This window comes from Rhamphochromis longiceps, linkage group LG3, assembly GCF_057381845.1.
Source record: "Rhamphochromis longiceps isolate RC_006_pf linkage group LG3, R_longiceps_female_GT1.1, whole genome shotgun sequence".
Taxonomy (NCBI): domain Eukaryota; kingdom Metazoa; phylum Chordata; class Actinopteri; order Cichliformes; family Cichlidae; genus Rhamphochromis; species Rhamphochromis longiceps.
In genome coordinates this window covers 38611558-38637281 of record NC_140559.1, presented here as the reverse complement: position 1 = coordinate 38637281, position 25724 = coordinate 38611558, and the positions used below count along the sequence as shown (strand labels likewise).

At 42.0% G+C, this 25724-nt stretch overlaps 1 protein-coding gene across 1 annotated transcript in view; it reads left to right on the top strand.

The window, feature by feature from the left end:
• Positions 1-25724, top strand: part of arhgef40 (Rho guanine nucleotide exchange factor (GEF) 40) — a 46986-nt gene that overhangs the window by 5822 nt on the left and 15440 nt on the right. The window contains exons 2-19 of the mRNA XM_085396835.1: positions 6412-6501; positions 8756-8863; positions 11719-12004; positions 12300-13440; positions 13649-13887; positions 13980-14153; positions 15495-15609; positions 16239-16332; positions 16449-16535; positions 17574-17690; positions 19290-19388; positions 19517-19668; positions 21007-21145; positions 21301-21420; positions 23601-23792; positions 23920-24441; positions 24567-24949; positions 25335-25584. Of these exons, the coding sequence (XP_085252961.1) occupies positions 6412-6501; positions 8756-8863; positions 11719-12004; positions 12300-13440; positions 13649-13887; positions 13980-14153; positions 15495-15609; positions 16239-16332; positions 16449-16535; positions 17574-17690; positions 19290-19388; positions 19517-19668; positions 21007-21145; positions 21301-21420; positions 23601-23792; positions 23920-24441; positions 24567-24949; positions 25335-25584 (4308 nt within the window). The remainder of the gene's footprint in view (positions 1-6411; positions 6502-8755; positions 8864-11718; positions 12005-12299; positions 13441-13648; positions 13888-13979; positions 14154-15494; positions 15610-16238; positions 16333-16448; positions 16536-17573; positions 17691-19289; positions 19389-19516; positions 19669-21006; positions 21146-21300; positions 21421-23600; positions 23793-23919; positions 24442-24566; positions 24950-25334; positions 25585-25724) is intronic.

Sequence of the window (25724 nt, the reverse complement as noted above, 5' to 3'; positions counted from 1 at the left end):
TTTGTTCTCTTTTTTTCCCTCACTTTCTGTCTGAACCCCCACTCACTGCAAATCTGTCTGGTCTTCTCAATGTCTCTCTTTCAGTCTGTTTCTCAACTCGCTCAGTCATAAGCTCCGAAACCACTTCTCAGGCTCTTATTTTTCTCTCTCAGGCTTATTTTTTTGAGTTCTCACTCGTTTTTCTACACCCCTTCCTGCATATCTCCATTGTTCTCTCTTTGCCAGTCATCGGTGGAAGACAAGTTGCCGTACGGGAGAGAAAGACAGGAAGTCTGACTCAAGAATGACAGACCCCAATTTCGCACAGTGTCCACTTTTTACCGTACAAACATGAGGATACAGATGCACACTAAACAGACTGTCCTGCCTTGAAAAAGCACACGATTTTATAGATGACTCAACCATGTCAGACTCTAAAATACCAAAACAAAGTGAGCAATATGTCACCCATCATTTTGTAAGTTGTAGTTAGAAGACGGGGTATTTGTGTTTCTGGTTGCTGTTCATCAAGTGAAAGCATTTTGAAATAACACAAAACAAGCTGGTTTTTGACAAAAAAAGAGAAATTCACTGACTGGTCACGACCATTTTTGTAGTGCTTTTTCCCCCATCTGCATACGCTACATTGCCATTCGTAATTTATCAAACCTCAGTTTTTTTTAGTACTCTTACATATTTCCTATTTCCTATTTCCACAGCCACTTTATTAGGTACAGCTGTTCAACTGCTCGTTAACTTGGATCAGCCAATCAAATGGCAGCATTTTGGAGACATGAGCATGACAATCTACTGAATCCAAGTATCAGACAATCCAAGTATCAGAATGACGAAGAAAGGTGGTTTAAATGACTTTGAAAGTGACTTGGTCTGAGTATTTCAGAAACTGCAGATTTCCACACAACCCTCTCTGGGGTTTACACAGGATGGTCCAAAAAGAGAAAATATCCACTGAGGGCAGTTCTTTGGGTGAAATGGACTTGTTGATGCCAGAGGTCAGTGGAGAATAGCCAGGCTGATAGAAAAGCAACAGTAACTCAAATACCCGCTTGTTAAAAATGCAGCATGCAGAAGAGCATCTCTGAACAGCAGCAGTAGACCGCATTAGTTATCACTTAAATTAGCTACAAAAAGGAAACTAATTCTAAAATTCACACAATGTCATGGGGTAATAGTGTGGGGGATATTTTCTGGGATACTCTGGGGAATGTTTGCCACAAAGATGTGGCTTCAGAGGAAGGCGGAAACGATCCAACCCACTACTGGCAACATGTACCAAATGGCTGGTGAGTGTAGTGCTTTATGAACACAAGTATTGGTGGATATATAGCATTCATCAGGCTTTACAGTGCAGTCATTATTCGATATAGCCTCAAAAAACTGACTCACAAAAATCCTTCTGCACATACAGTACATGTTCGAATATATGCACGACCATTCATGCTCTTCTGAAATGAAAGCTATTTTCATTTTCTGTTTTCCATCAATTTTTGGTTTCCTTTGTTTGGTAATAACTTGCCATGGGCACAGTTATCAGCAAGTTGACTGCATTTGTTGAAAACGTAGCATTTTATAAAATAAGACCTGTATTTCAAGGTCAGTGTCTGTCCAATTGAAGAGTAATTGGATTATAGCTAAAGTCCCTCAAAGCAGAGGCAGCAGGTTTAACATGAATGTCTTCTACTGTCTTGGATTCCAGCAACAAATCAGATTTACCGAATGTATCCTTGTTGCTTTGCTTTGTGTGTACCAAAAGAGTTAAAGTTAAAAAGAAGAGTGTTCACCTTTTACCCAGAAACACTCATCATTTCAGTGATTCTACTGGAAAATAAGCAGTATTGATTTTTTTTTTTAACGAGGACTTTTTCAGTTTAGTGGAAAAGCAGCGCTGCTCTTTTCCTGCCTCTGTTAGACATCATTTCCACTGTGCATTTTTAATAATTGTGCTTCCAGACAGAAATTCCATTCTGTGGATGTTAACAGTGGTATATCCTGTTGAAGGCTGTCTGCACAGGCCTGTGAACACAAAGAGATTCAAGCCTGTTTAAAAAAATAAATAAATAAATAAAAAAGTTGCTGGTGGTATACAATTGCACATGGCACATTCAAACTAAATATTATTGTAGGCTAGCTAGTCGGCCACAAAGTCAGCTAGTGAATTCACGTTGTCCACTAAATATCAGTTAATGCCCAAATAGGTAATATGATGCTCATATGTCTTTTTTTTTTTTTAGCAACATTTAAATAAAGAGTATGAGTGGTGCATGCACACTGTGAATGATTCATCTGGCAGAAGTCCCCCAAAGGCCACTATTGCACCAGATGGACTGAAATAGCTAAGTTGTTCCTATTTGCGTCTTTTAGAGTCTTCAAAGCACAAAAGCTTTGCAAAGAAAAGACTAAGCACACTTACTGGCTAATATTTACAGTGAGTCTAATGATACTGAAATGTTTGTGTCTTACAGGAAGCACACAAAAAAGAATTAAAACATTCAAGATTTTCAGCTGACATCTTTTAGTTTTTGCTTTAATTTAGTGTTTTGTTGAATTGTCTAGTGGGGATGTTTGAAAAGGGCTTCAGTTAAGAGGAAGTTACTGCTGGGTTGCCTTGCAATCCTCAGAACCACCTGCTGTGCTTTTACTAGACTCAATATGTTCTGTCAGTGAGCCAGAAGGCTGTCTGAGCCTTTATTTTTTTTACTACTGTTACACCTACTATAGCATGCTCTGTAAAATAGTACAGTCCACAGTTGACCATCGTGAATAAACAAATACACACCCTGTGTTATACAAAGACAGTTTTGGCAGCACAAATCCTGCACACAATTGGTCGTACCGTGTTTTTTGCAATTAATAAATTATTTTTTTATAATTTATTTATTTTAACATTGAAAAAGTGCAGGTAAAGTGGTCACATCAACAAGCTCAAGAAACCTGTTCGAGAAGATTTGAGGTTTGTGACACGCTGTGTAATTCTGCTGGAAGCAGCCGTCAGAAGATGGGTCCACTGAGGTCATGAACGGCGATGCACGATGTGGCTTTTAAATAGTGCTGTCATCATTAATCCCGTTAAAAGGATGTTTACGCCATAACCGTATTAACGTGGCAAATCTCCGAGTTACCGCAGATCACCCCGTGCGTGCGGCTGCACGGCGTCAACATGTTAGTGTGGTGATCTGCGGTAACTCGGAGATTTGCCACGTTAATACGGTTATGGCGTTAACATCATTTTAACGATGACAGCACTACTTTTAAATGTTGTTTCAAAGTGGCCCAAAATGTGCCACACACTATTATACACCACTGTGCCTACCACCTGAATGTTGAAGTAGCATGTGTAGCCTCGTCAGACCATTTTTGGTGAGCTTGTGTGATCTGTAGCTTCAGTTTCTTGTTCTTTGCTGATAGAAATGGCACCCGGCGTGGTCTTCTGTTACTGTGTTCAGAGATGCTCTTCCGCATACTTTGTTGAAACAAATAGTTATTTGAGTTACTGTTGCATTCCTATCTGCCAGGCTATTCCCCTCTGACCTCTGGCATTAATAAGGTATTCTTCAACCAGAGAACTGCTGCACACTGGATATTTTCTCTTTTTTCAAATCATTCTCTGTAAACCAGAGACATGGTTGTGTGGGAAAATTGTCCAGTTTCTGAAATACTCAGACCACATTTAAAGCCACTATTCTTACATTTGGTTTGAGCTTAAGCAGGCCATCCCGAACCTTGTCTACATGTCTAAATGCATTTAATTACACCCAATATTCAGTGTATTCTTCAGTGTTGTTTAAGGTAATAAAACAGACTATTTGACTTGCATTAATTTGCCTAAAAAGTTTGAAATTCTAATAACCTGACACTTTTCCATTTTTTGAGTCAAATAAGACTGAAAATATCACTTGAGTCTACTAAGATTTTCTTTTCTGGAAACTAAATAATAAAATGACAGTCTGTTGGTGATTTAGTGGCTTCATTCAAAGAAAACCAGTGAACAAACATGTCCTCTGAGCGCTCTGCCCATGGAAATCTAAGCTGTGTTTTGAAAAAGTAAAGCCAGCACAGCTGTGCCTTAAACCTGCTTTTCTTTTTTCTACTGGCCTCTGGTTGCATAAAGAGGTTTCACTATAAATACATCTACAGCAAAACAGCACTTTTTACTTTTCCCCCCCATTTTTAACTCCTTTTTACTTAAATTGTGCAGAATCACAACTGCAGTCACCTCAAGGTGCTTTATATCAGCGGCCCCCAACCGCCAAGCAACGGCCCGGTACCAATCCATCGTTTGGTACCGGACCACGAGAGTTGAGGCTCGGGTGTAAAATTTATGGTTTTCAGGGTTTCTTTTTTCTTTTATCGTTAACTCTGTTTCCCTGTGTCTTTTCCCGTGTTGTAGTTGTGTGTTATTTTAAAAGAAATATTTATGCATTACTATAGCGACCAGAGAGCATTAAGGGGCAGAGAGGAGGATGTTACTCTCAGTGTTGTTGGCGCATTTCAGGAGGGCGCTGCTAATAAAGTTACACAATTTCACAGAGAATTCACGTTGATCATTATATTTACCAAATGCCACAGTTTTTGTCTTGGTCGTATCATTTTATTTTGTTGTATTTATCCGCGACATCTTAAAGACCGGTCCATAGGTGAAGACCCTACGGTGGGGGGGCTTCTGTGCCAATTCTAAGTCTTTTTACAGCAATAAATGTTCATTTTATAAAGTGAACATTATATTGTTCAATTGTACAATTGAGGATGGGTGTACCTCCCAGCTGACAGGGCTCCGTGGTGTAGTGGTTAACATTTGTTCCTTGGTTTGAGACCATTAGGAGACACAAACTGAGGGAGTCACGAGTTGGTGTACTCCTAGTGCTGGTCCCAAGCCCAGATAAATGGGAAGATTGTGTCAGGAAGGGCATCTGGTGCAAAATCTGTGCCAAGTCAAACATGCTATCCATCCGCTGTGGCGACCCCCAGGGAAATGGAGTAGGAGCAGCCCAAAGTACCACACGCTATTATATAAACTTGCAGCATTCCTAATTTTAACAGTCACGTGTACCCCTCGATTGTCATATCCAGTTTCAAAACACCAACATGCATGACATCGCGGTGACTACAGCCATGTTCGTATGCAGTCTGTGTCTGACTTCTCTCTGGTTTTCAGAGTCGAGTTTTTCACCCACTCTGTACAGGGGTTCAACTAAACAGACTGAAATGATCTTTCTAGCCAAAAGACTAGTTAGGAAACAGAACCGAACATCTGTCCAGAGCAGCCCTGAATAACCTCAGCAGAACAGCACTCCACCCAGTTATACTGTTGACTTGTTGTGACCATCTCACATGCACTTTGTTTTTCATTTTCAGCATTTGAAAAGCAGGATACAGTAATCGCTTTCCACACCATTTCTTTTCCTTGTTGCTTTTAGTTAATAGCACAACTATTTTTCCCAAGATCTGGATCGAAAACAGTTGCAAATAAGATATGACTTTATATTTTAATCTTTCTTAAACTGATTGCTTCATTTTGTGAGAGCATTTCAGTCAAAAAGTTGTGTAAGAGGTACATTTCAAATGGTATCCTTCTTGTACGACTCATTCTGTCCTCCTTTGTGGCTAAACCTCAGCTCTCCTCTGCACACAAAAACAAGCCCAAAAAATAATACTGAAATACAGTTCAACCTAGGTCTTCTTCCATAAAAGCCCCCACAACACCACCAGCTCATTCATTCCTGGCTCTCTCTCTCGTTCTCCACTTTTTTCCACACACTCTGTTCTCCCCTCCTCAGCCTTTTTTTTAACTTATTGCTTTCTGTCTATTGCTTTGGTTTTTGCAGATATTCAACACGCTATGCAGGCTGTTGCAGAGAATCTCAATGTAATTGTTGTCAGATGACATTCAGAGAATCGGCGGGAGGTGAAAGAAAGAAAGTTGGGTTAAAAAAATAGAGATGATGTAAAAAATTAAATAAAATAGAAAGAGAAGCTGCTGGAGGATCAGTGAGGAAATGTTAAAGTAGAGAGCGAAAAAGAGAAGTTGGAGAGGGGGGCGGTTTACAGGTTACCATGCCAACAAAAATAAACACCAAGTGTGTTATGTGCTCCATGCTCCAACTCACTGACCTGCCCGGTGCTATGATGTGTGTGTGTGTGCAGCTAAGTATTAGGGAGTTAACACACTGAAGTGAAGTCACCTTTGTTTTGGGGGGTTTCTACATTTACTGGGCCTCGGAGGAAATGCTTGACACTCTGGAGGCCGTACAGCAGGAAGCTCAGAGCCGACCATGTGTGTATATTTATGTGTACGTGTGGGCGTCAGCAAAAACAGACACGAGCCGGCTGTTCAACACAAACGGATATTACAGTTGATTCAGTGTCCGGTGATGAATTAAACCCCTTTTTTAACCCTTTCTTTATCTCTCGCAGGGTTCAGAGGCAATGGAGGACTGCGTGCAGGGGGCGCTCTCATCGCTTTATCCTCCTTTTGAGAGCACAGCCCCACCCCTCCTCTCCCAGGTAGATTTCTCTAGTGCGCACAACTTCATCCCAGTGCACGTCTTCAGGGAAATATACAAGGGTTGTGTAGACAAAGACAGTGTGATGTACAAACCCAATTCTGAAAATGTTGGCTGTGTAAAACGTAAATAAAAACAGAATGCTATGACCTCCTAAAGCTTTATTTTATTCACAGTAGAACACAGAAATTTTACTATTTCATGAAAATATGACATCATTTTGAATTTGATTGCAGCAGCACCTCAAAAAGGGTCACAGAGACAGGGTCAACAAAAAGTAAAAGTAATTGGTTCTGAAAAGAAACAGCTGGCAGAACATTTACAACTAATTAGGTTGATTACCTACTGGTCAGTCACACGATTGGATATAAAAAGAGCCTTTTAGAGAGTCAGAATATAAAAAATCCATATTGAATGGCTGTCATCTTCTGGCCTGTCATGGAAATCACCGTCTGCAAATGTACGTTAAAGCGCTTTTATCAAAAGAAGAAGCCATATGTGAACATGATCCAGAAAGGCTGCCATCTTCTATGGCGGGGATGTCAAACGCGTTCCCTTTTGCCAGCAAAAGAAGTTTAATCGGGTTTAACTACATATTCTTCTTCTTAATACAAGTAAAAGAAGTGCAGTTTCAACAGTTTATCTCTGTCCACATGCTGTTGTAGTAAATGAAAGACATCTGTTTCTTAAATTGTAGGAAATAACAGTGTAAAATGTGTAGGCCATTGCCTGTACTGTCATGTAATTACAAAACAGACAGCTTCTGTAAATGCACAGAAATGTCTATAGTCAGTATTAGCGGGGAAAAAAGCCTTTGTGTACAGGTTTCAGAACAACACATGCTCCTATCCGGACTACTTCTTTTTCAGGGATGGCCTTGCATAGCGCAGCAAACTGCATCTATAAAGATAGTGTGCCACTGTAGTACAAGGGTACTGAAGAGCCTTGCCTGCAGTCCAGACGTTTCACCAACTGAAAACATTTGGAGCATCATGAAATGAAAAACACAACAAAGAAACCCGAGGATTGTTGAGCAGCTAGAATCCTCCAGTAGACAAGTATAGGACAATGTTCCTCTCCCACGATTCCAGCAGCTCGGTTTACATTGTGGTACACATGGCGGTGTCCCAGCTTTTTTGAGACGTGTTGCTGTAATCGAATTCAAAATGAGCTAATATGTTTTGCTCATTTTAAACATTTAAAATGTTTTTATATATTCTAGGAATAAAATGAAATTTGCCAAATTTTGAGTTGTTTTTGCAGTTGGGTTTGTATGGATAGCACAGACTTTCCATCTAGTTTTCAAATTTTTAGTTTTTAGTATTTTTAGTAACCAGCTTAGATATTTCTTTTTTTCTTTTTTCAAATTGGACCAAGTAGTCTTTGTTACCTAAACTTCACAGAGAAGGTTTTAGTTCCTAAATCTATCCAAGAAGTCTAACCAAGAAGTATTTAGTACCTAAACCTAACCAAATAGTCTTTGGTGTTCAAGTCTTACAGAAGAGACTTTGATGCCTAAATCTAACAAAAAAATCTTAACTAACTATCCAACGAGGTTTGCAGTTTCCAAACCTAACCAAGTGCGAAGTTAAACCTTAAACCTGAGTTTAACTGAAAACACAAGCTTGTGATTTATTCAATGCTGCTACTCCAGTATTGCCATTAAGCACATGTTATCCATATCTTTGCTCTACCAGAAACCCTATTTGAAACCCTACAACAAGAACACCTTGACTTTTCGATAACACAAGCAAATCTAGTCAGTTATAACCAAATATTCTTAGATTATAGCACCCCTAACTATATCTAGCATTAATTTAGCTTTCGGTGCTTTGTTTCCTTAAAATTCTGGATACAAACAGATTTTTTAGCAACGGCTTGAACCATTGAGAGTTACTCTACTTACTTTGTAATTGTTTTTTTTTTCCAAGTTGTCACATAGCTTCCAATCAGTTTTCTTTCTTGCCATGGAAAAAGCTGTTTGATACAACAAGAGGGATCAAATTAAACAGCCTTGGTGATTTGCTTGCTTTAACTACTGATCATATGCTGTCTGGGTTGAGCAAATTCTTCCACTCAAGGGGAAATTAAACCCTCTACAAATCCACTGATAGACAAAAAATACACACACGCACACAAAAAAAATGTTGCTAAAGTAAATGCTGTTTAGTGCCTAAGAATCTGATATTCAGAGAATAGCTTAATTTTCTATTCACTCCAAAGTGTTTTTACTGAGTCTTGCATCCATTGTCCAGGTCTTCTCAGTCCTGGAGTCGACCTATCAACACGACAGTCTTCGCTATCTCCTGGACTACTTCGTACCTGCAAAGCACCTCCTGCACAAACTCCAGCAGCATGCCTGTGTGAGTTCTAAACTGCAAACACTGTTTGAATGGAACACACACAAAGCTGAATACTTAGAAACAGAATCAGCCATCACACACAAGAAGTATAGTCTGAGAAATTTACCAGCTAGCTTCTTGATTCCTTTAAAATGGTCCTTGGGTCATTTCTCAGGTAACTTACTTATTGGAACTGACAATTTAAGGCAGTCAAGCCGTAGTTCATAATCTGAGCAATGCCTTGTCAAATTCAGCTATGCAGAATAAACCCAAACCTGTTAGGTGAGTAAAAGATGCGACATCGCCAAATCTCTTAAACAGAAGTTCTAAAGTGCAGATAAATAAATGTAAGTCAATAACTTCTATTTACAATTATGTAGCATACCCATGATAAGAAACCAAATTATTTGATCTCTTCTGTTATCAGCACTGTAACTGTGTGGCATCCGTGGAAGTTTTAGCCACAGATGCATGAGGAGATGCTTACTGTCTTGATTTCATTTCAACATGAAGTTTAGTAAAGTCCAAGTTATAAAGGTCAAATTAAGCTAAGTCAATTTTAACATTCATTTAAAATTGACAGACAAGTTATTAAAAAGTACTTTAAAAGACAGCAAACGACTAAAGGAACCAATAAGACTAAATTTATTTGCAGTTTGATGGAGACAAAGAACTGCTGGTATTGATCTTGTTGGCAGAATGCAGCACAAATTAAGCCTCAGTCTAGTCTTTAACATTTCTCACTAAATCATTTCAGAACAGTGGAAAACCTGTCTGATTGTTTTTTATTATTTGGGGTTTCTACAGATTCTGGCTTAAAAGTCTGTGATTTCCAATATAAACTGGGGTTGTATTCTCAACAGTCAAGTCCAAGTTTTATGCCGGGGGTCCTGTAGTGTCTCTGTAGCTGGTGACAGGAAGACTCCAGAACTTAAAACATGTAGAGTTTGATACACGTAACCCAATACCAGTTGTTCACTACGTTATGGAGGCTCGAGTCTGCCCCTAAACTTTAGCTGCTCGGTAAAATTTGTGAAAGTCTCTGGTGACATTTGAGATTCGCAAACAAATGAGGTGGTTTTCCTGCCTCGGAAGCTCCAGGAGTGAATGACATGCAGTGCAGTCTTGTGTAAATAAATAGTTTATGTTGTGATGTCTTTAGGATCCCACATACATAAACACAAACGCATATAAATAATATGATACAGGATACACTGTCCAAACCTTGTGCAAACATGCAACTTCCACTTTGTGTCACTCTCTTGCTGTTTCTGCCACACTTAGCCAAACCGAGACAAAGAAATAAGGCGCGATGTCTATTTAACTCGAATCCCTGATGTTTAATTGAACAGCATTCTTTATATTGAACTTTCTGAGACACGCAAAGGTAAACAAGTCGCAGTGTTTAGTGCAAGATTGGTAGCTAAGAACGTTCTCATATTTCCCTCCACAGTTTTCCTAGACTTATACACACACATATACACACCCCCGTACAGCGTTTGTGAGCAAACTATGTTTTCATTGTCGCTGAGTGGAGCTGCCTGGGATGGGAGTTAGACTGTGAGTCATGACAATAATGCCTTCCATATGTGAGTGTGTTACTTGCTGCGAGAGAAAGAGTGAGTAACAGAGAAGCGGTGGGAGTGGAAGGAGAGAATGAACATGACTCCCATTCACTGTGCCTGTGCGAAAACAGAGACGATGCTGGAGTTTAGCAGGCAATAGCAGACTGATTGAGGAATTTTTGAGTAATGGGAGGTGGGGAAGAAGGAGCAAACACTGGGGCATATTGAGGGAGAAGGAGGGGGTGGGCCAGAGGACACAGAGAGTTACAGATTGTGGACTGGCTCGAAATAGGCAAACTTTTTAAGAGAGGAAAAGCTGCACATGCTTTTTAATGCTAATATTCACCCTGACAGATATCAGATACTTGCTTCCCCAAAGCTTGCCACAGTGACAGAACAGGCACGAAATGAGACAGAAGGGAGGCTTAAGAGGAAGAAATTGAATAAAGGACAGAGGTAGAATAAGGGGAGATGGAGGAGAGGCTGAGGAAGGAATTTAATTTGATCACGTCTCGTGAGTCTGGAGGGCACAGAGAGAGGAGCGAGCAGCCCTGTGTCAGTCGATTAGACGTGACTGGGAACAGCAGAGAGAGGCTCTGGATGAGTTTTAGGCTTCAAGGCTTTAAGAAAGGGGATATAGATTGGACACACCACTGATTAAGGTGGGAATAGTGCTTGGATTAAGGTGTATTACCTAAATAGATCAGTTGATTAATCGTGCAGAGGGTCCCACAAGAGGCCCACACTGCTGTGCCCGAAATCACAGAATTTGCAGTTAAATTCTTTTACTATTCACTGGAGGGTTTTCTGTATTTAGGACTGATTGAAATTGATTCTGTCGTTCTTACAGAGCCACCTGATGTGTTTTCCAACTGTTTTAGTAGTGGCTGCCTGTTGCGAGGAGCTGGTCATCTGCAAGTTTCTGTCTGACTCATTGACTCTCTGCTAACTAAGCAGTTTTACACTTAGGACACACGTCATGTCTGACATTTGTATGTGGCACTGGCTTTTGGCCAGTTCAGCTTGTGAAAACCGTTGACTCGTGTGGTATCAGTTCTAGAATTTCTGCTCATTTAAATAACTAAGCCAGATACAACCATGCAGGCGGACACCAGTGTGGGTGTGGGTGAATGGGAGAGCACAATTGTGCACACTGAGGGGACTCTAATGGTTCTAAAAGGAGGTCAGTGCATCACACAGTCGGAAGGGGTTCAGAAAGATGACTTGTTCAGCAAAATCTAACATTATCTGAATGAAGGTTTAATTTTCTGTTCGTACATTTAACACTCTCTCTTTGTTTTCTTGTGTCAGTCTCAGTACCTGGGTTGCTTGTTCCTTCACTCTGGCTGGCCTCTCTGCCTGGGCGAAAAAGTGGTTGTCCAACTTTCCACTTTGGACTGGAGGCTTCTGCGCAGTAATGACTTCTACCTACAGGTGGTTCCCTTCTCTACACGTTGCCCAAGGCTGGCACTAAAATGCCTGGCTCCTGGGGGACGGACTGTTCAGGAAATCTTGGTGCCCGAGTCACAGCATCCCCTTGTGTTCACCACTGAGTGGCTTCACATCATCAACAAAGAGCGAGGTCACAAGAGAGAAGGTAAGGAACAGATTCCTCTTATCTGACCGTTAGAAAAGATCATTGGGGAACTGAAGATTGGGTAATACAGGTGGGTTGCTTGAAGAATCATATTTTTTACCAGGTGGAAGGACAGAAAGACGGGGGCTATGTATATAAGGGTGATGATGGCAGATGGGGAGAACGTAACAGCAGAGCTAAAGAAATGTAACAAAGCTCATTTTAGTCAAGTCAAGCTGATGTTGGTGTTTTCTTATTTTTTAAATTACCCTGTACTTTTTCTTCATAAATGCATTCCTTTCTCTTCTTTACAAAGTTGGAGGAGGACTTGACACCTGTCTGGTCAGTACATGCGATGGTGTGGTTAGACTTCCATGGAAGGAGGTAGTCTACCCAAAATTTATCCACGACCCCTCTGAAGAGTTGGGCCTAATGTCCAACCGTCTGCCTAGCGAGGGGGGTAGCAGCCTCGGAGGCTGGGGTGGCTCATCCTCTGGGGAATTAGACTCCTGGTCCTGGGATGAAGAAGAAGATGAGGATTTGCAACCGGATGGCTTGGACTCTGACTGTGTGCTTCCTCGACGAAGGCGCAGTGAAGACGGCCTTGGGCGGACATCGAGACAACCTCAGCTCGATGGGGATTATGTCGAGCTTTTGGAACCCAGGGGGGGTCCTGATGGAGGAGTCGATCCAAGGCAGCGGTACCAAGAGATGCATGGAATCTGTAAGACCAAGACTCTACCTCTTTGCAGGAGAGGAAAGGCTATCAAGGTTCGCAGAGGAAAAGCATGGGGATATGGGCGAACGGAAAGGTCAGGAAGCTTTCGGGCTATTCTTGGCATCAAAGGAGACGCTGTGGCTGCCAAGGGTGAAGCATTACCGCCACTGCCTGTGCCAGGAGTTGCCGAGCCTGGCCGAGGGAGGAGGTCTTTCTCCTCCTCAGTCCATGACTCTGATGAAGGAGATAAAACAAACAGAGACTCTGAAGGCCTGGAAAGCCGCCGCCTTTGTTTTGATGGCCCATTCAAGGAAAGGAGACCTGGAGTGGGCAAGGAGAGAGATAGCAATGGTCACACACAGCTATGTAAAGATGACCACAAAAGTAAAGAATCCAAGAGCAACAACAGCTTGGACACAGGTGAAATCCATGAGTTAACAAACCACAAAGATGGACACGTTGTAGAGGGCCACTCTGATCACGGATCACATTCGGACTCTGTTTTTGAGGATGCTGATAAACCACTGAGCGGAGACAGTGAGGCTAATACCCCAACATCAGATGCACCACAGAGACCATTCGCTGCTGTTTCAAAAAGTGGTGAAATTACAAACACTGGGTCTAAAAAGAAGAGTTTGTCAAACCAAAAATCCATGGATGAAAAGGATGAAGGAAAAGTGGAGGACAGAGTATGCCCCAGAGGAAAAGAGGTTAAAACGGCAGGATTCAGAGCACCAAGGTACTGAAATATCGTACTCTTTCATCTTATTTGTGTTCTTTTTTGACACTTCTTTATTAAAACACAACTTGATAACACTTAGCTGCAACCTTATGGACACAGAAAGGCCTCAAAAACGCAATGTGGCATGACCGTGACACATGCCTGTAAGTGCAGCTATTAATTTTATGGTGTGCCTCATTAAGATTTTCCTCTGCTTTGTGTTTAGGAGGAAAAGGAAGGGAAAGGGGGCCAAAGGGAAAGCTAAATCTGGGGGTCGTGTAAAGGAGAAGGCCTTGAAAATGCAGGTTAAAACTCCTCAACCAAGCCCAGCCACCTGCACTGCTTCAACAAAACTGCCGACTGCCAAGGAGAGCCAAACAGAGGAAGCAGAGCAGGCTGACCAAACTGAAGGTGCTTCTGCTGCAGATAGCGAGGCAACAGACAACACAGTGAAAAGCAGCGCAGGTCTGAAGAAAACCGTGTTTGTGCACGAACATTTGGTCATGTGTGCTTAACTGTCCTCAGACTGTTTTGTATATTTTTCTGTCCCTTCACAGAAGCTGAATCATCTCTGCCTGTGTGTAACGGACAGTCGGGCACATCTTTTTTTAACCACTCTAATGAGGAGGCTGCGTCACCTGACAAACAGAATGGTGATGCTTCAAAAGAGCCCGCCCTGCTGAGGGAACTGGACGCAGACCTTCTCCAGTCAGGGAAGCTCAAGTTGACAGGCAAGCTTCTTTAGGGCCTTCTGCATAATCAGCTCAGAACATTTTAACAAGGGCCTGTTTAGATATGTGCACTGGACATTTCTAGGGCTTATTTGACAGAGCTGCATATATAAATGCAAATGGCAATTTAAGCAAGAACATATAACCAACAGCCTTTAACACACAGATGTCTAAGTCATCATTGGTGATTACCACAACATCAACTCTAAGTTTTGGGGAAAAACAAAAAGGACTATTTGACAGTTTTGATGCATGTCTGTTAGAATATTTATGTCCAATGGCACTGATTAGTGCCAATGTGAGAACACTGCAGGCTGGTGTATTCCCAGTAAATGGTCTGCTGTTAGCTGTCTGTACACTCCACCCAGGCAGCCCCCAAAACCAGAAGTATTTCCAGTAATCAGATGATTCCTGAGCTAAAAATCTACTTTTACACTTATCAGAAAAGTCAGCTTTGGACCATGTCCTTCCTGGGTTTTCCCACATTATCTGGGTGTTATTTGTGAAATTGCTTCAGTGAAGCCTTTCTAATTACTTTTGTAAAGTAGTAACTTTTTTCTTTTTTGTTGCCTTTCTAGTCTGCATAGCTGGCTTGTATCTTTACCAAGTATCAAAAGAAATATTTTATTTTTTTATGGTACTGAAACAAAACCTGCTTTATTTCCAAAGTTCACATCATGGTGATCCTAAGTAATTCAATTCAATTCAGTTTTATTTATACAGCGCCAAATCACAACAACAGTTGCATCAAGGCGCTTTATATTGTACAGTAGATCGTACAATAATAGATACAGAGAAAAAGCCAACAATCATGTGATTGAGCAAGCACTTTGGTGACAGTGGGAGGTAAAAACTCCCTTTTAACAGGAAGAAACCTCCGGCAGAACCAGGCTCAGGGAGGGGCGGCCATCTGCTGCGACCGGTTGGGGTGAGAGAAGGAAGACAGGATAAAGACATGCTGTGGAAGAGAGACAGAGATTAATAACAAGTATGATTCAGTGCAGAGAGGTCTTTTAACACATAGTGAGTGAGAAAGGTGAAAAAGAAATACTCAATGGATCATGGGAATCCCCCAACATATACCTACTATACCTATTGCAGCATAACTAAGGGAGGATTCAGGGTCACCTGATCCAGCCCTAACTATATGCTTTAGCAAAAAGGAAAGTTTGAGGTCTAATCTTAAAAGTAGAGATAGTGTCTTTAGTAGATATCAATAACACCAACAAGCTTACAGCACAGAGAAAAACCAAATGGATTTGTATGCTTGTAGCCTCGGTGAATTAGTTTGTCCTCTTGGCTTCCCCACTCGATGCTTAACCTGATGCATATTGACCACAGGTACAGTGGACAGGCTGGGGCGTGTTCTGGTTTTCACAGAGGCCGACGCATCAGAAGTGGGTTTCTCTGGGGAGGAGATGGCCCGCGTCTTGGCCTGTTACCACACAATCACGCGGTAAGTGCGTGTTCCTCCTTTGATTGTTTATTTTAGTCGTCCGTTGTCACCAGAGATTTATGGCTTTTAAATACAGGGGGATATTGCCAATAAATGTAGCCTTCGGCTCTCTGATTCCCCCGATTCTCTGAATGTATGTTTAAAAATCTTTAACTGGCTTTTTTTGTTCACATTTTTATATTTAGGCTTGTGTGGTTTGTTTCCTGTTATACCACCGAGACCGAGCCTGTTTAACGAAAAGCGCCTCATAATTATGTTCGACTCGACTCGCTTCTTGACTTTTCCAAATACAACATAAGGTGGTGTGAGGGAAACACAGAGTGTGCCAGAAAACGGAGGACAAACATAACAAACTGACTCAATGTCAGCTTCACAAACACATCTGAGCTTGCCAGTTTACCTGGCACAATAACTGCTACTACTTGTGGCAAGTCAGAACCAAAGCTTCTCAACGGCTTTGGGTAGAAATGATGTGATTCTATGCAAATGACCAAAAAACTCTTGTTTAAGAACAAATGTTTGTTTCAACTTCATCGTTTGGTGAAAATACCTAAATAAAAATGGCTATTACACTGGTTTAAAGCTAAACACTTATTTTTAACATCTCTCTCTTCATCCACCCTCAACAGGCCTGCAGCCAAAGAAAAGGGTTTAACAGTGTTAATGGACAGCAGGCGCGCCCCACCCTCCGCTCTCTTGTTCTCTGCTCTTAAATTGTTCCAGGTGAGACAGCACAAGGACGCTGGTTAACTGGAAGTGCTAAATGTTTGCATGCACGCTTTAATTAGGCTGCAGATGTGATAGTAGCTCGAGCACATGTGTTTTTGTGTTCGTGCCAGGGATCGGTCCCCGGTGGTCTTGGATCCCTTCTGGTGTTGGTGGAAGAGCAGCAGGAGTCCCCTTCTCATTCCCTGGAAGGAGCAGAGGTGACCTCATGCACATCACATGTTTAGACTGTATTACTAAGCTCCTCATGGTTAAGTCGGTTATACTTCTTTTACTTGCAGATCCGTAAAATGAATAAATGTGAAGTTATGAAAGCATGTCAAAAGCTCAGTGATAAATAGCACGAGAAAACATTAGCAGAAAGCAAGTTCCTGTAATTCTATTGCCTATTATAATGTCAACAGGAAAAAGTGTTCATATAGGAAATGCAAATTGCGCGAGAGGAAATAACGTTCCATAAATTGTCCCTGTTCCTTGTTGCAATGCGATCAGTGTCAGAAGTGCTTAAGCTGGAGTGCACATTCACATTGAGCTTGAATCTATTAAACCCAATTTCCATACGTTTGGAACATCTACTGCTTTCAGATAACTCGGTTTTACCGCTAATTCAGCATATTGCTTTGCACCGATCAGCAGAAATCTTTCTTGCGCACAGGCACGGGAGGATCGGTCATGCCACGTGGTTTGTGTTTCAAGCAGGCAGTGTTCAAACTTTGGATGTCGACGACAAACACTTCCAAGAAGATGTGAACGCTGTAGTTAAATTACAACGTCAGCACCATGTTGAATTTCAGTAACCAGTTGTGTACCTGCTCAGAAAGTAAAAAATAAATCATAATACAAGTTAGTTTTTTTTTTATTCTCTCCCATTCTCAGAACCTCTAGCCATAATTGCCATTTAATAGAATCGCAAATAACAAAGAGGTCAGCATTATTCTCTCACTCAAAGTGACCACATGCCCTGATAATATGGTTTAAACAGGTGATTTTTGAAAACTTATGATTGGCACAGCAGGTTTGTTGATGTTTTTAAACTCTTGGAGCTTTTCACTTGGTGTGTACTCAGTAAACATTGCCAACACTAACACATTCAGATAAGAGTTTATATGTTCCAGGCTTCAGTGTGATTTAATTTATTTCTTTTTTGGTCTAATTTCCTTAAAAGCTTTTATTCTTCTCAAACATACAATAAGAAAGTCACTTCCTCTGCCCCTTACTGTTTCTCCTCTCCTGTGCAGGTCCACACAGTGCGAGGAACGAGTGTCCTTCAGCAGTATGTAGACAAACAACAGCTGCCCAAAGAAGTAGACGGGGACTTTATCCACTGCCACGCGGACTGGCTGGCCTTCAGACTGGTGAGGAGCTCTGTTTTGTCTGTTCGATTATGCAAACATGAAAAAGCATCCTTGAACTTTTCACATTTGATTCTCCACTATAGCATTTGTGTTTTCAGTGGTTCATCCACAGAGTGGAGGTATGACGAAGTTTAGACTTCAGTGTAAACAGGAACATTAATCAGTCAGCTGCAGTCTTCAAAGTGACTTTGGTGTATCAGGGCAGCAATAAAAACAATTAGAGTCTGCTATTAGTTTGTGATTGAATCAGGTCAAAATGGCAATTGAATGCAATTTGTTTGTGATAATACGGTCATTAACTCATGAATCAGTGAAAATTTCAAACCTGTCGCCATCTCGATGAACAGAAATTCACACTAACGGCTTGTATTCAGAGTCTATCCAGAAACTCAGAGATCTGAAACAGAAATTCATAAATTCCTCCACAAATCATGATGTAGTTGCTGCAGAGTGGCAATTTAACAGCTACTTGACATAAGAGCTGGAAAACCTTTCTTTTAAACAGGAATATAACCAGAATACAGCTAACCAAATCCATTTTGCAAAGAGACACGTCACAGAAAACTTGCACCTTGATTGCAAAACCTTCACCGATCCATCTGATAGTGGTTGTTTGGAGACATGTTTCCTCCTATATGTGACCCATGCCATCTCCTTGTAATCAAAAGCTGTCGCCCAGAGATTGTGGGTGTTGTATGCTCAGCCTCCTGGAGACTAGTTAGTTGCCACAATGACTTAAAATCCAAAACATTTAAGCTATCACTGGGCAGCCACAGATTTTCTCTAGTCACAAGAGGGTTGCTGTCCTATTTTTACTCCCGTGTGCATCAGCATGTGTACATCAGGGATGTCAAAGTCATTTTTCACATACAGCTCACTTTGATCTTAAGCTGTCGGACCACTGACCTAACCCTTTCTGTCAGGAAATAATGAAATTTCGATAGCATGTCTCGTTTTTTTTTCACATTATTAAAACATGCTGCCTTAGTAAATGAAAAAAATGTGTCGGCACGACTGTTTGAGGTTTTGTTCTGTAATTATAAAACGGAAAGTTTCTGTTAATTCACAGGAAATGCCATTTTTGTATGTAGCTGAGGAATTTTCTAAAGCAAAAAGTCCTTAGTGTATTTTTATTGTTATTATTTTTAAACTTCTTACAGACAGCTTGGAATGAACAAGCTCAAGTAACCCACTCAAAGTCCGGAGTTCTTGTAGCTCGTAACTTGTTTCGAGTTTTGGGTACCTCCAGTGTAAAATATGACCTCTGACAGTTGAGGGAGTATTGTGGGAGAAAGAACATCTAGGAGGGAGGGAGGCGAAATAAAAGGATGTTGGCTGGGAAAGAGTGGTCGTCTGCTGGTGGTCGATTATTCCAGACAGGCATGATGAACTAGGTGAAGAAAAAACACAGCCCGTAAGAATCTCAAGGACCCTTAATGGCTTTCCCCCCACAGTTTATGTTGCTTTATCTAAACAGTTGAAAACATTTTCCTATCCTCTGGACTTTTTCTGACCTCTCCTGTGGATTACAAAAAAGGTGGAATGAAAGAGAGATTTCATGTGTTTGTGTGGATTTCTACTTCTTTTTGTCCTGTTTAGAGTCTGGAGAGTCTGACAGAGCGCTGTGAGAGCGCCCTCTCACTGCTTGGAGAAGCACTGCAGTCTATGGACGCTGAGCCAATGCCAGACAACATAAAGGTCCATAACTTTAACATGATGCTCATTCTACTCGTTGTGTGCGCTCAGATATATTTGTGTTTTAGTAACTTACCAGTCTCTATAAAAACACACACAAAAGGTACAATACACATGCTTATCTTTTTCAGGCTGTTCCTCTGAGCATTGACAAACACAGGCAGCTCATGGCCAGCGTCCTGGCCGACCAACGGTTAACTGAGCTGCAGCAGAAGGGCGGGGCCTGGCTTGCTGGATTGACAAACAGAGCATCTGGACTGGCACAAAAGTCACCAGACTGCAGGTACCAGACACCTAATTCATCCAGTATTTGTAGGACTACTGAATTTTTATTTTATGGATTATACTTTTTTCTTTCTTTTTTTTTTTTTTTTAAATCAAGTAACAAAATCCAATGAAAATATTGGGGCCAAAAACCCTGGAAAACGAACACTCCCGGTTATTTAGTGCTAATCAGCATATGCTAACACGCTAAACCACGATTTTATAGTGATTTTTAGCCATCTGTCAGTGTTAGCACCATCATGCTGAACATGATTTGGCTCCACCATTGATTGGCCACACCTTCTCTGAGCTCTGCCAGCAGTGTTAGTTCAATGTCTTGTCATCTTACAGAAACTATTGGATTTGCATATAAACTGAAGCCTCATTTTCCTATTCTTTGCTGACAGGACAAACACCCAAGCCTTCCGCCTTCCTATCAGCTCATTAGTAGTCTGGCTACTTTCCACTGACCTCTGACATCAACAAGACGTTTTCTTGCAGAGTTTAATTCTCTATAAAATCTTAGAGCTGTTTGTGTGGGGGAAATCCCAGTATATCATTAGTTTCTGACACTCTCAGACCAGTCCGTCTGGCATTAACAACCATGCCATGTTCACTAAAATCAGCCTTTTTCCTAAGTTTGAACTTCGTTGGGTTCCTGCCATGTGATTGGCTGATTAAATTATCGTTTTAATGGGTAGCTGAGCACACATATGTAACAAAGTAGCTGGTGACCTTCCACCCGAGTGTCGTGCCACCCCAAAGTTGTGCTTGGAGCCTATTGCCACACTTTACCAACAATGAACTGAAAGCTATTTCCTTCTAACATCCAGTAGCTGTACTGTGGGCATTTTATGCATTCCTGAGTTATTTTTTAATACAACCTAACAACCCACAATGTTATGATTCTGAAAAGATGCTTTAATATACATTAAGCACAGGACTTGAAGACTATATTTTAAACTTTCTTCTGTTTTCCTTTCCCATGCTTTTTAAAATTTTGATTGAAGGGTTATTTTGTCAGGATGAGCTTTAGGTTAAAAATAATCTTCCTGACAAAAACAGAGTTGTTTGTTTTTGGCCATAAAATGAAAACCAGCTGGAGAAGAAAACACATCAAATAAAGGACAGAGCGATGCAGCTTGTTTGTGCATGACTGCAGCTTAGAGATGATCTGAAGCCTGTTGTAGCTCTTCTGTTCTTACTGTGTAATGAGTTTTGGCTTAAGCTGTGCAATAATACAAGATGGGTTTTTTCTGTGCTGTACATGAGACGTTGTTTTATAATTAGATCATTTCTGTCAGCATGATTTCGAAGAATTTAAATGAAAACCAAAATTTCTTTCTTCTCCTCTCAGAGCTGCTCTTGCCGTAACTTCTAAACTTTATGACAGCGTGGACGATGCACTCCATCGGCTTGTCCGAGTATCCAACCAAAGAGGTCGTGACCTGGAGGCGTTGGGGCGTCTGGCGGGGTTGGTGGACAAACTGGAAAAGGTATCTGAGGAAGATTTGCTTTACTTTAAAATAACCTACACTCTGTAATCTGCGTATTTCTTTTTTGCTTCATCATCTTCAGTTTTTCCACATCTTATGCGTAACAGAGCGCCTCATGTCCTCCACTCACCCAAACCTCCGCCTTTAATCCACAGTGCGATAAAGAGATTGAGCAGGTTCAGTCGCAGCTGGAGGACTACAAGGATCCTCCTCTCTCCCTCAGCAGACTCTCGCTCAAACAGCAGAGGTTCAAGACGTTCAAAGAAACGGCCAATGTGAGTAATGCAAAGATGAATGTGCTTTTTGTGTGAAAACATTTTCACATGTCATGTTAAAATATGCAGGTTCACTGGGCTCAGTGTTATGGAGCCAGTCTTAACCCTTTAAATTCCTGATTAAATAATTGCCAATTTATTTTTTTTGGGGGGGGGGGGGATAAAGGATGAAGTGTTTTTTGAATCTTCTGACAGCTAAAAAACAAAAATATGAAATTGCATATATGAGTCTTAATTGCATCGTATTTACCACATCTGGCATTTTTGGCGATTTATTGATTAAAAATCCGCTTTGTAATTTACTAATAACATTTTTCGGTGGGGGGGGGGGGGAGATCACATGGATGCTGTAGAAGTCTCTAAAACTCACCAAAACTGTGTGTATCAAATGTAAAACACTAGGCGTTAAAGGGTTGACGCTAAATAAAAAACAACTATGCAACGTAGATTAGAAAATTTCCCTCTTTCACATCATCTTACAGTAGCAACACTGTTGCTGTGGCTGAGTAATTCATTCATTTGCATAACGGCGTCAGTCACTGATGGCGATGACTGAGACTCAGAAGGATTGACTCTGTGTGTGTGATCTGAATGAAATTCTTTGAAATTACATATAAATACAAGTTTATATTAGTGTTAGTAAGTTAGTGTGGATAGGTTAATTGGAAACTCTAAATCGCCCATAGGTTTTCATTTGAAAAAGCACCGTGTTCTCTCCATGTTGGCCTCCAGTCCACACTGAGACGCCGTTTTTGCTCAAGGAAAACGCAGCGTTTTGGAAATGCTCTTTCGTGTCGCAGTGTAGACAACAAAAACGGAGACTTTCTAAAACGATGACACATTTTAGTCATGTGATGCAGTCATGTGACCAATTAAACTAAGATAGCGGAGGGCATTATACAGCAGTTGTTTTGTTTGCGCTCAATTTTGACAGCCCTATTAAAGATTAATATCAGTCTGTACACGCTTCAGATAGCTTTTCTTCAAATTCTTTAATTCTCACTCGCTTTTGCAACTTTGTACTTTTGTGTTACTCACAGCAACAACTCCACCTCATTGTTAGTCCATTTAAAAACTCGGTGCTTTTCCTCAACATTTTGCTGCGACGTTTCAGAGAGCCGGAAAGTAAAGAAACGGCAGACAGAAATGAGGCAGGTGGAATTGTCTTGCGCTTCACGCATGCGCAGTACTGGAACGTAAGCGTTTTCGTCCGTTTTTGACACGCAACTCTGTGAAAACGACTGAAAACGCTAGTGTGGACGTGGAGCGTTTTCAAATTTATCCTTGCTAGTGTGGACAGAGCTTAAGACAGCTGGGATAGGCTCTAGCCCACCCGCGACCCTGAAAAAGATAAACAGTAGAGAATGGATGGAGATCAGGTGTAAAATCAAAGGAGTTGTAAACACAGAGTTCCTGCAAACATTGTGGCTTTAAAATGGTTTTGGTAACAGGCTGTCTCTTTTCTCTAATGCTTACAGCGATGTCTAGCCCTGATCTCTTGACAGTACTTATGTGTTGGCAGCTGTGACTCATATAGACTTTGATTTAATTGGTCTTCTAAAGGTCATTTAGATTTCATTCATGATATTCACAAAACGGTGAAATATGACTGCCACACACCGTCTCATGTACCGCTAATACACTTATTACATCACAGCGTTTTGGTCCGACTGACCTTCTTCAAGTACAAAGGGAGTGTCCAGTTTTATCTGCATGTAAATGACTTTTGGTAAGTAAGCACACATCATGATAACAACATGGAGAATATTCACATACAGTTAAAGCGTCCGCCCTCAGAGCTTTTGCTTTCACTTTGTTTCTACAGTACATGTAAGCATCTTAACATCGCCCACAAAAAAAATCCTTTCTGTCACGTCAACTCTGGGATAAGAAATCTTATTAGTCGTACTTAAGACACATGTGTTACTGTGAATCACCCACTGTAGGGTTTGAGAAGTCAATAACTGAAACGATAAACTGTGAATAGATGTGCTTTAAGCCCACTGTGCCTTTCAGTGGCATATTTGTGTCATTCTCATGGAAACGAGCTAATGAAAAGTTTTCCCAGCATATTCCCAAGAGATGCAGTCAATATTTTTCCATCCATGATTTCCCAAGTGTGTCCTGTCAGTCTTCTACAGTAAATACTTCTTGACAGCCCATTTTCTGGCATCTTTCAGGAGCTGCACAGTGAGACTCTGTCACTGCTCAGTGATTTGGAGGGCTGGTGTGAACTGGACTGGGCAGGCCTGAGCAACGTCCAGATCCGACTCCCTCCGGTCAGGGAGAAGCTCAGGGACATGTCCCACTGTCTGTCTGACTGCTGGACCACTCTGGACAACACGCAGAGGTTGTTGTCCACTCTGACCGAGGTACGGCACAGGAAGACCTCTGCAGCACACACACAGGAAGTTATAAACATACAGTCATGGTTCCAAAGTGTTTTAATGCCGAGCGGAAGTCCTAATGACTTCCCTGACTTTCCTGTCTCTTGTGCAGGCCACCCAGTGGTGCGATGCAGTCTCCTCCACCTCCTCCTCTTCCTCTTCTTCCACCTGCCCTCTCGCCTCCCTCCCTCCAATACCCCCGTCCCGTTTCCAGGACGCACGCTCTTTAGCAATAGAGCTGGGTGGCGGGGCACTGCTGGATCTCTGGACTCAGACAGTTGAGCGATACCAGCGAACAGTAGCACAGGTCAAGCCCCGATTCCTCCAGTCTGACCGGACGCAAAATCAGGGACAGGGGAAAACCAAAACTCCCTCTGCCAGCAGCCTCTGGGACCTGATGGGCCCCGAGGGAGAGGGTGACTCCTGGGGGCTGGGAGCTGGCGGAGGGGAAGGCGGATTGCAGTCCTGGGGATCCCTGGCATCACTGTTCAGACCGCAGACCTGCTCCACACTGAAGATAGGAGAGGAGAAAGGGAATAAGAAAGAGGGAACGGCAGGAGGAAGTGGTGCGGGAGGAGGTGGGGCCGGGGGAGGGAAGTTTCTATCGAACCTTCTGAATCCTACAAAGAAGAGCGTGAGTTTGATTTCTATTTTATGGTAATGTTTTCTGTTCTATGATCTGAGGTGTGTTACAGGACTGTACTGTTGTAACTGAAGTGTGTCACAGTCACACCAATGACCAGTTCAATTCCCTTACAGCCCACAGAGGCTCCACTTCCCTTCAAGCCACCTCGGAAGCGTCACCCAAGCTTTGACCTCCAGGCTCTCCTGGCCCCCCGTCGAGGTACAGCCACCCCCAAACCCGCTGAGTCGCCGGTGGCTGGGGCGAGCCGTAACTCCCCCATGTCCTGGCTGGGACGACGGGCTTTGGCCGACCCAGTCATTACTACTAGCATGGCTGCAGCTATTCCAGGATGGAGCGGTGGTGGTGGTGGTAGTAGTGGCGGAGGAGTGTTGATCCGAGGAGTGGAGGTCAGCAGCAAGGAGGTGGTGGATCACACGGGGTCACCGCGCCAGCATGTACTGCTGGGGAGGACAGACAGGGAGACGGGGACGGATAGGGCCGGTTCAACCGCACAGAGGTGTGTGTTGGCTTTCTTTGCTTTTTTTTTTTTTTTTTGTCCTTTTTCCATGTACTCCACTTTCCTCGTAAGAAAATCAGTCAGAGATAGACATAATAAGTCGCAGCAAGAATGGAACAGGCTGAGATGAAAGAAAAAGCGATGCATAGTTTTAGGGATAATTTAAGTACAACTGAAGGCTCTTTCGCATTGATTTTATCAGTCAGGATGCAATCTTAGATAATTTTTTCATTACTGAGTCTTTGATCTCAATCCGTTGCTATCTTCGCTCTCGCTTCCCCTTACCTCCCACTTGTCCACTTGCTTCCATGTTTGTTTCTCCTTTAAGTGTATTCATGCACTGTTTCTTTCCTCCCCTCCCCACCCTTTGCCATCTCCACCGCAGTAAGCTGTACCTGCTCTGGTGTAGGATGCTAAGTTCAGAGAGGCAGTACGTGACTGTGCTAAAGGGGGTAGAAGAGACGTACCTGCCCTTACTGGAGCTCTCAGACACCCCAGCTTCCATCAGGGGGAAGGCAGACTCGCTGTTTCCCAACTGGGCCAGCCTCACCACCTTTCACTCGCAGGACCTACTCCCAGCCATGGAGGGCGCTCTTGTGCAAAGCCTGTTGCAACAGGACTGCTTCAGTAAATTTGTAAGTTGCAAAATGCCAAGTGAAGCTGTATGACTGCATGCACTGCTCTTCAGTTTTACATAAACCTCTGAGGGGTTGTTTTATATGTTTGCATATAGAAAATGTCACAGATTAGTTAGAAGTCAGCATAATTTGCTTAA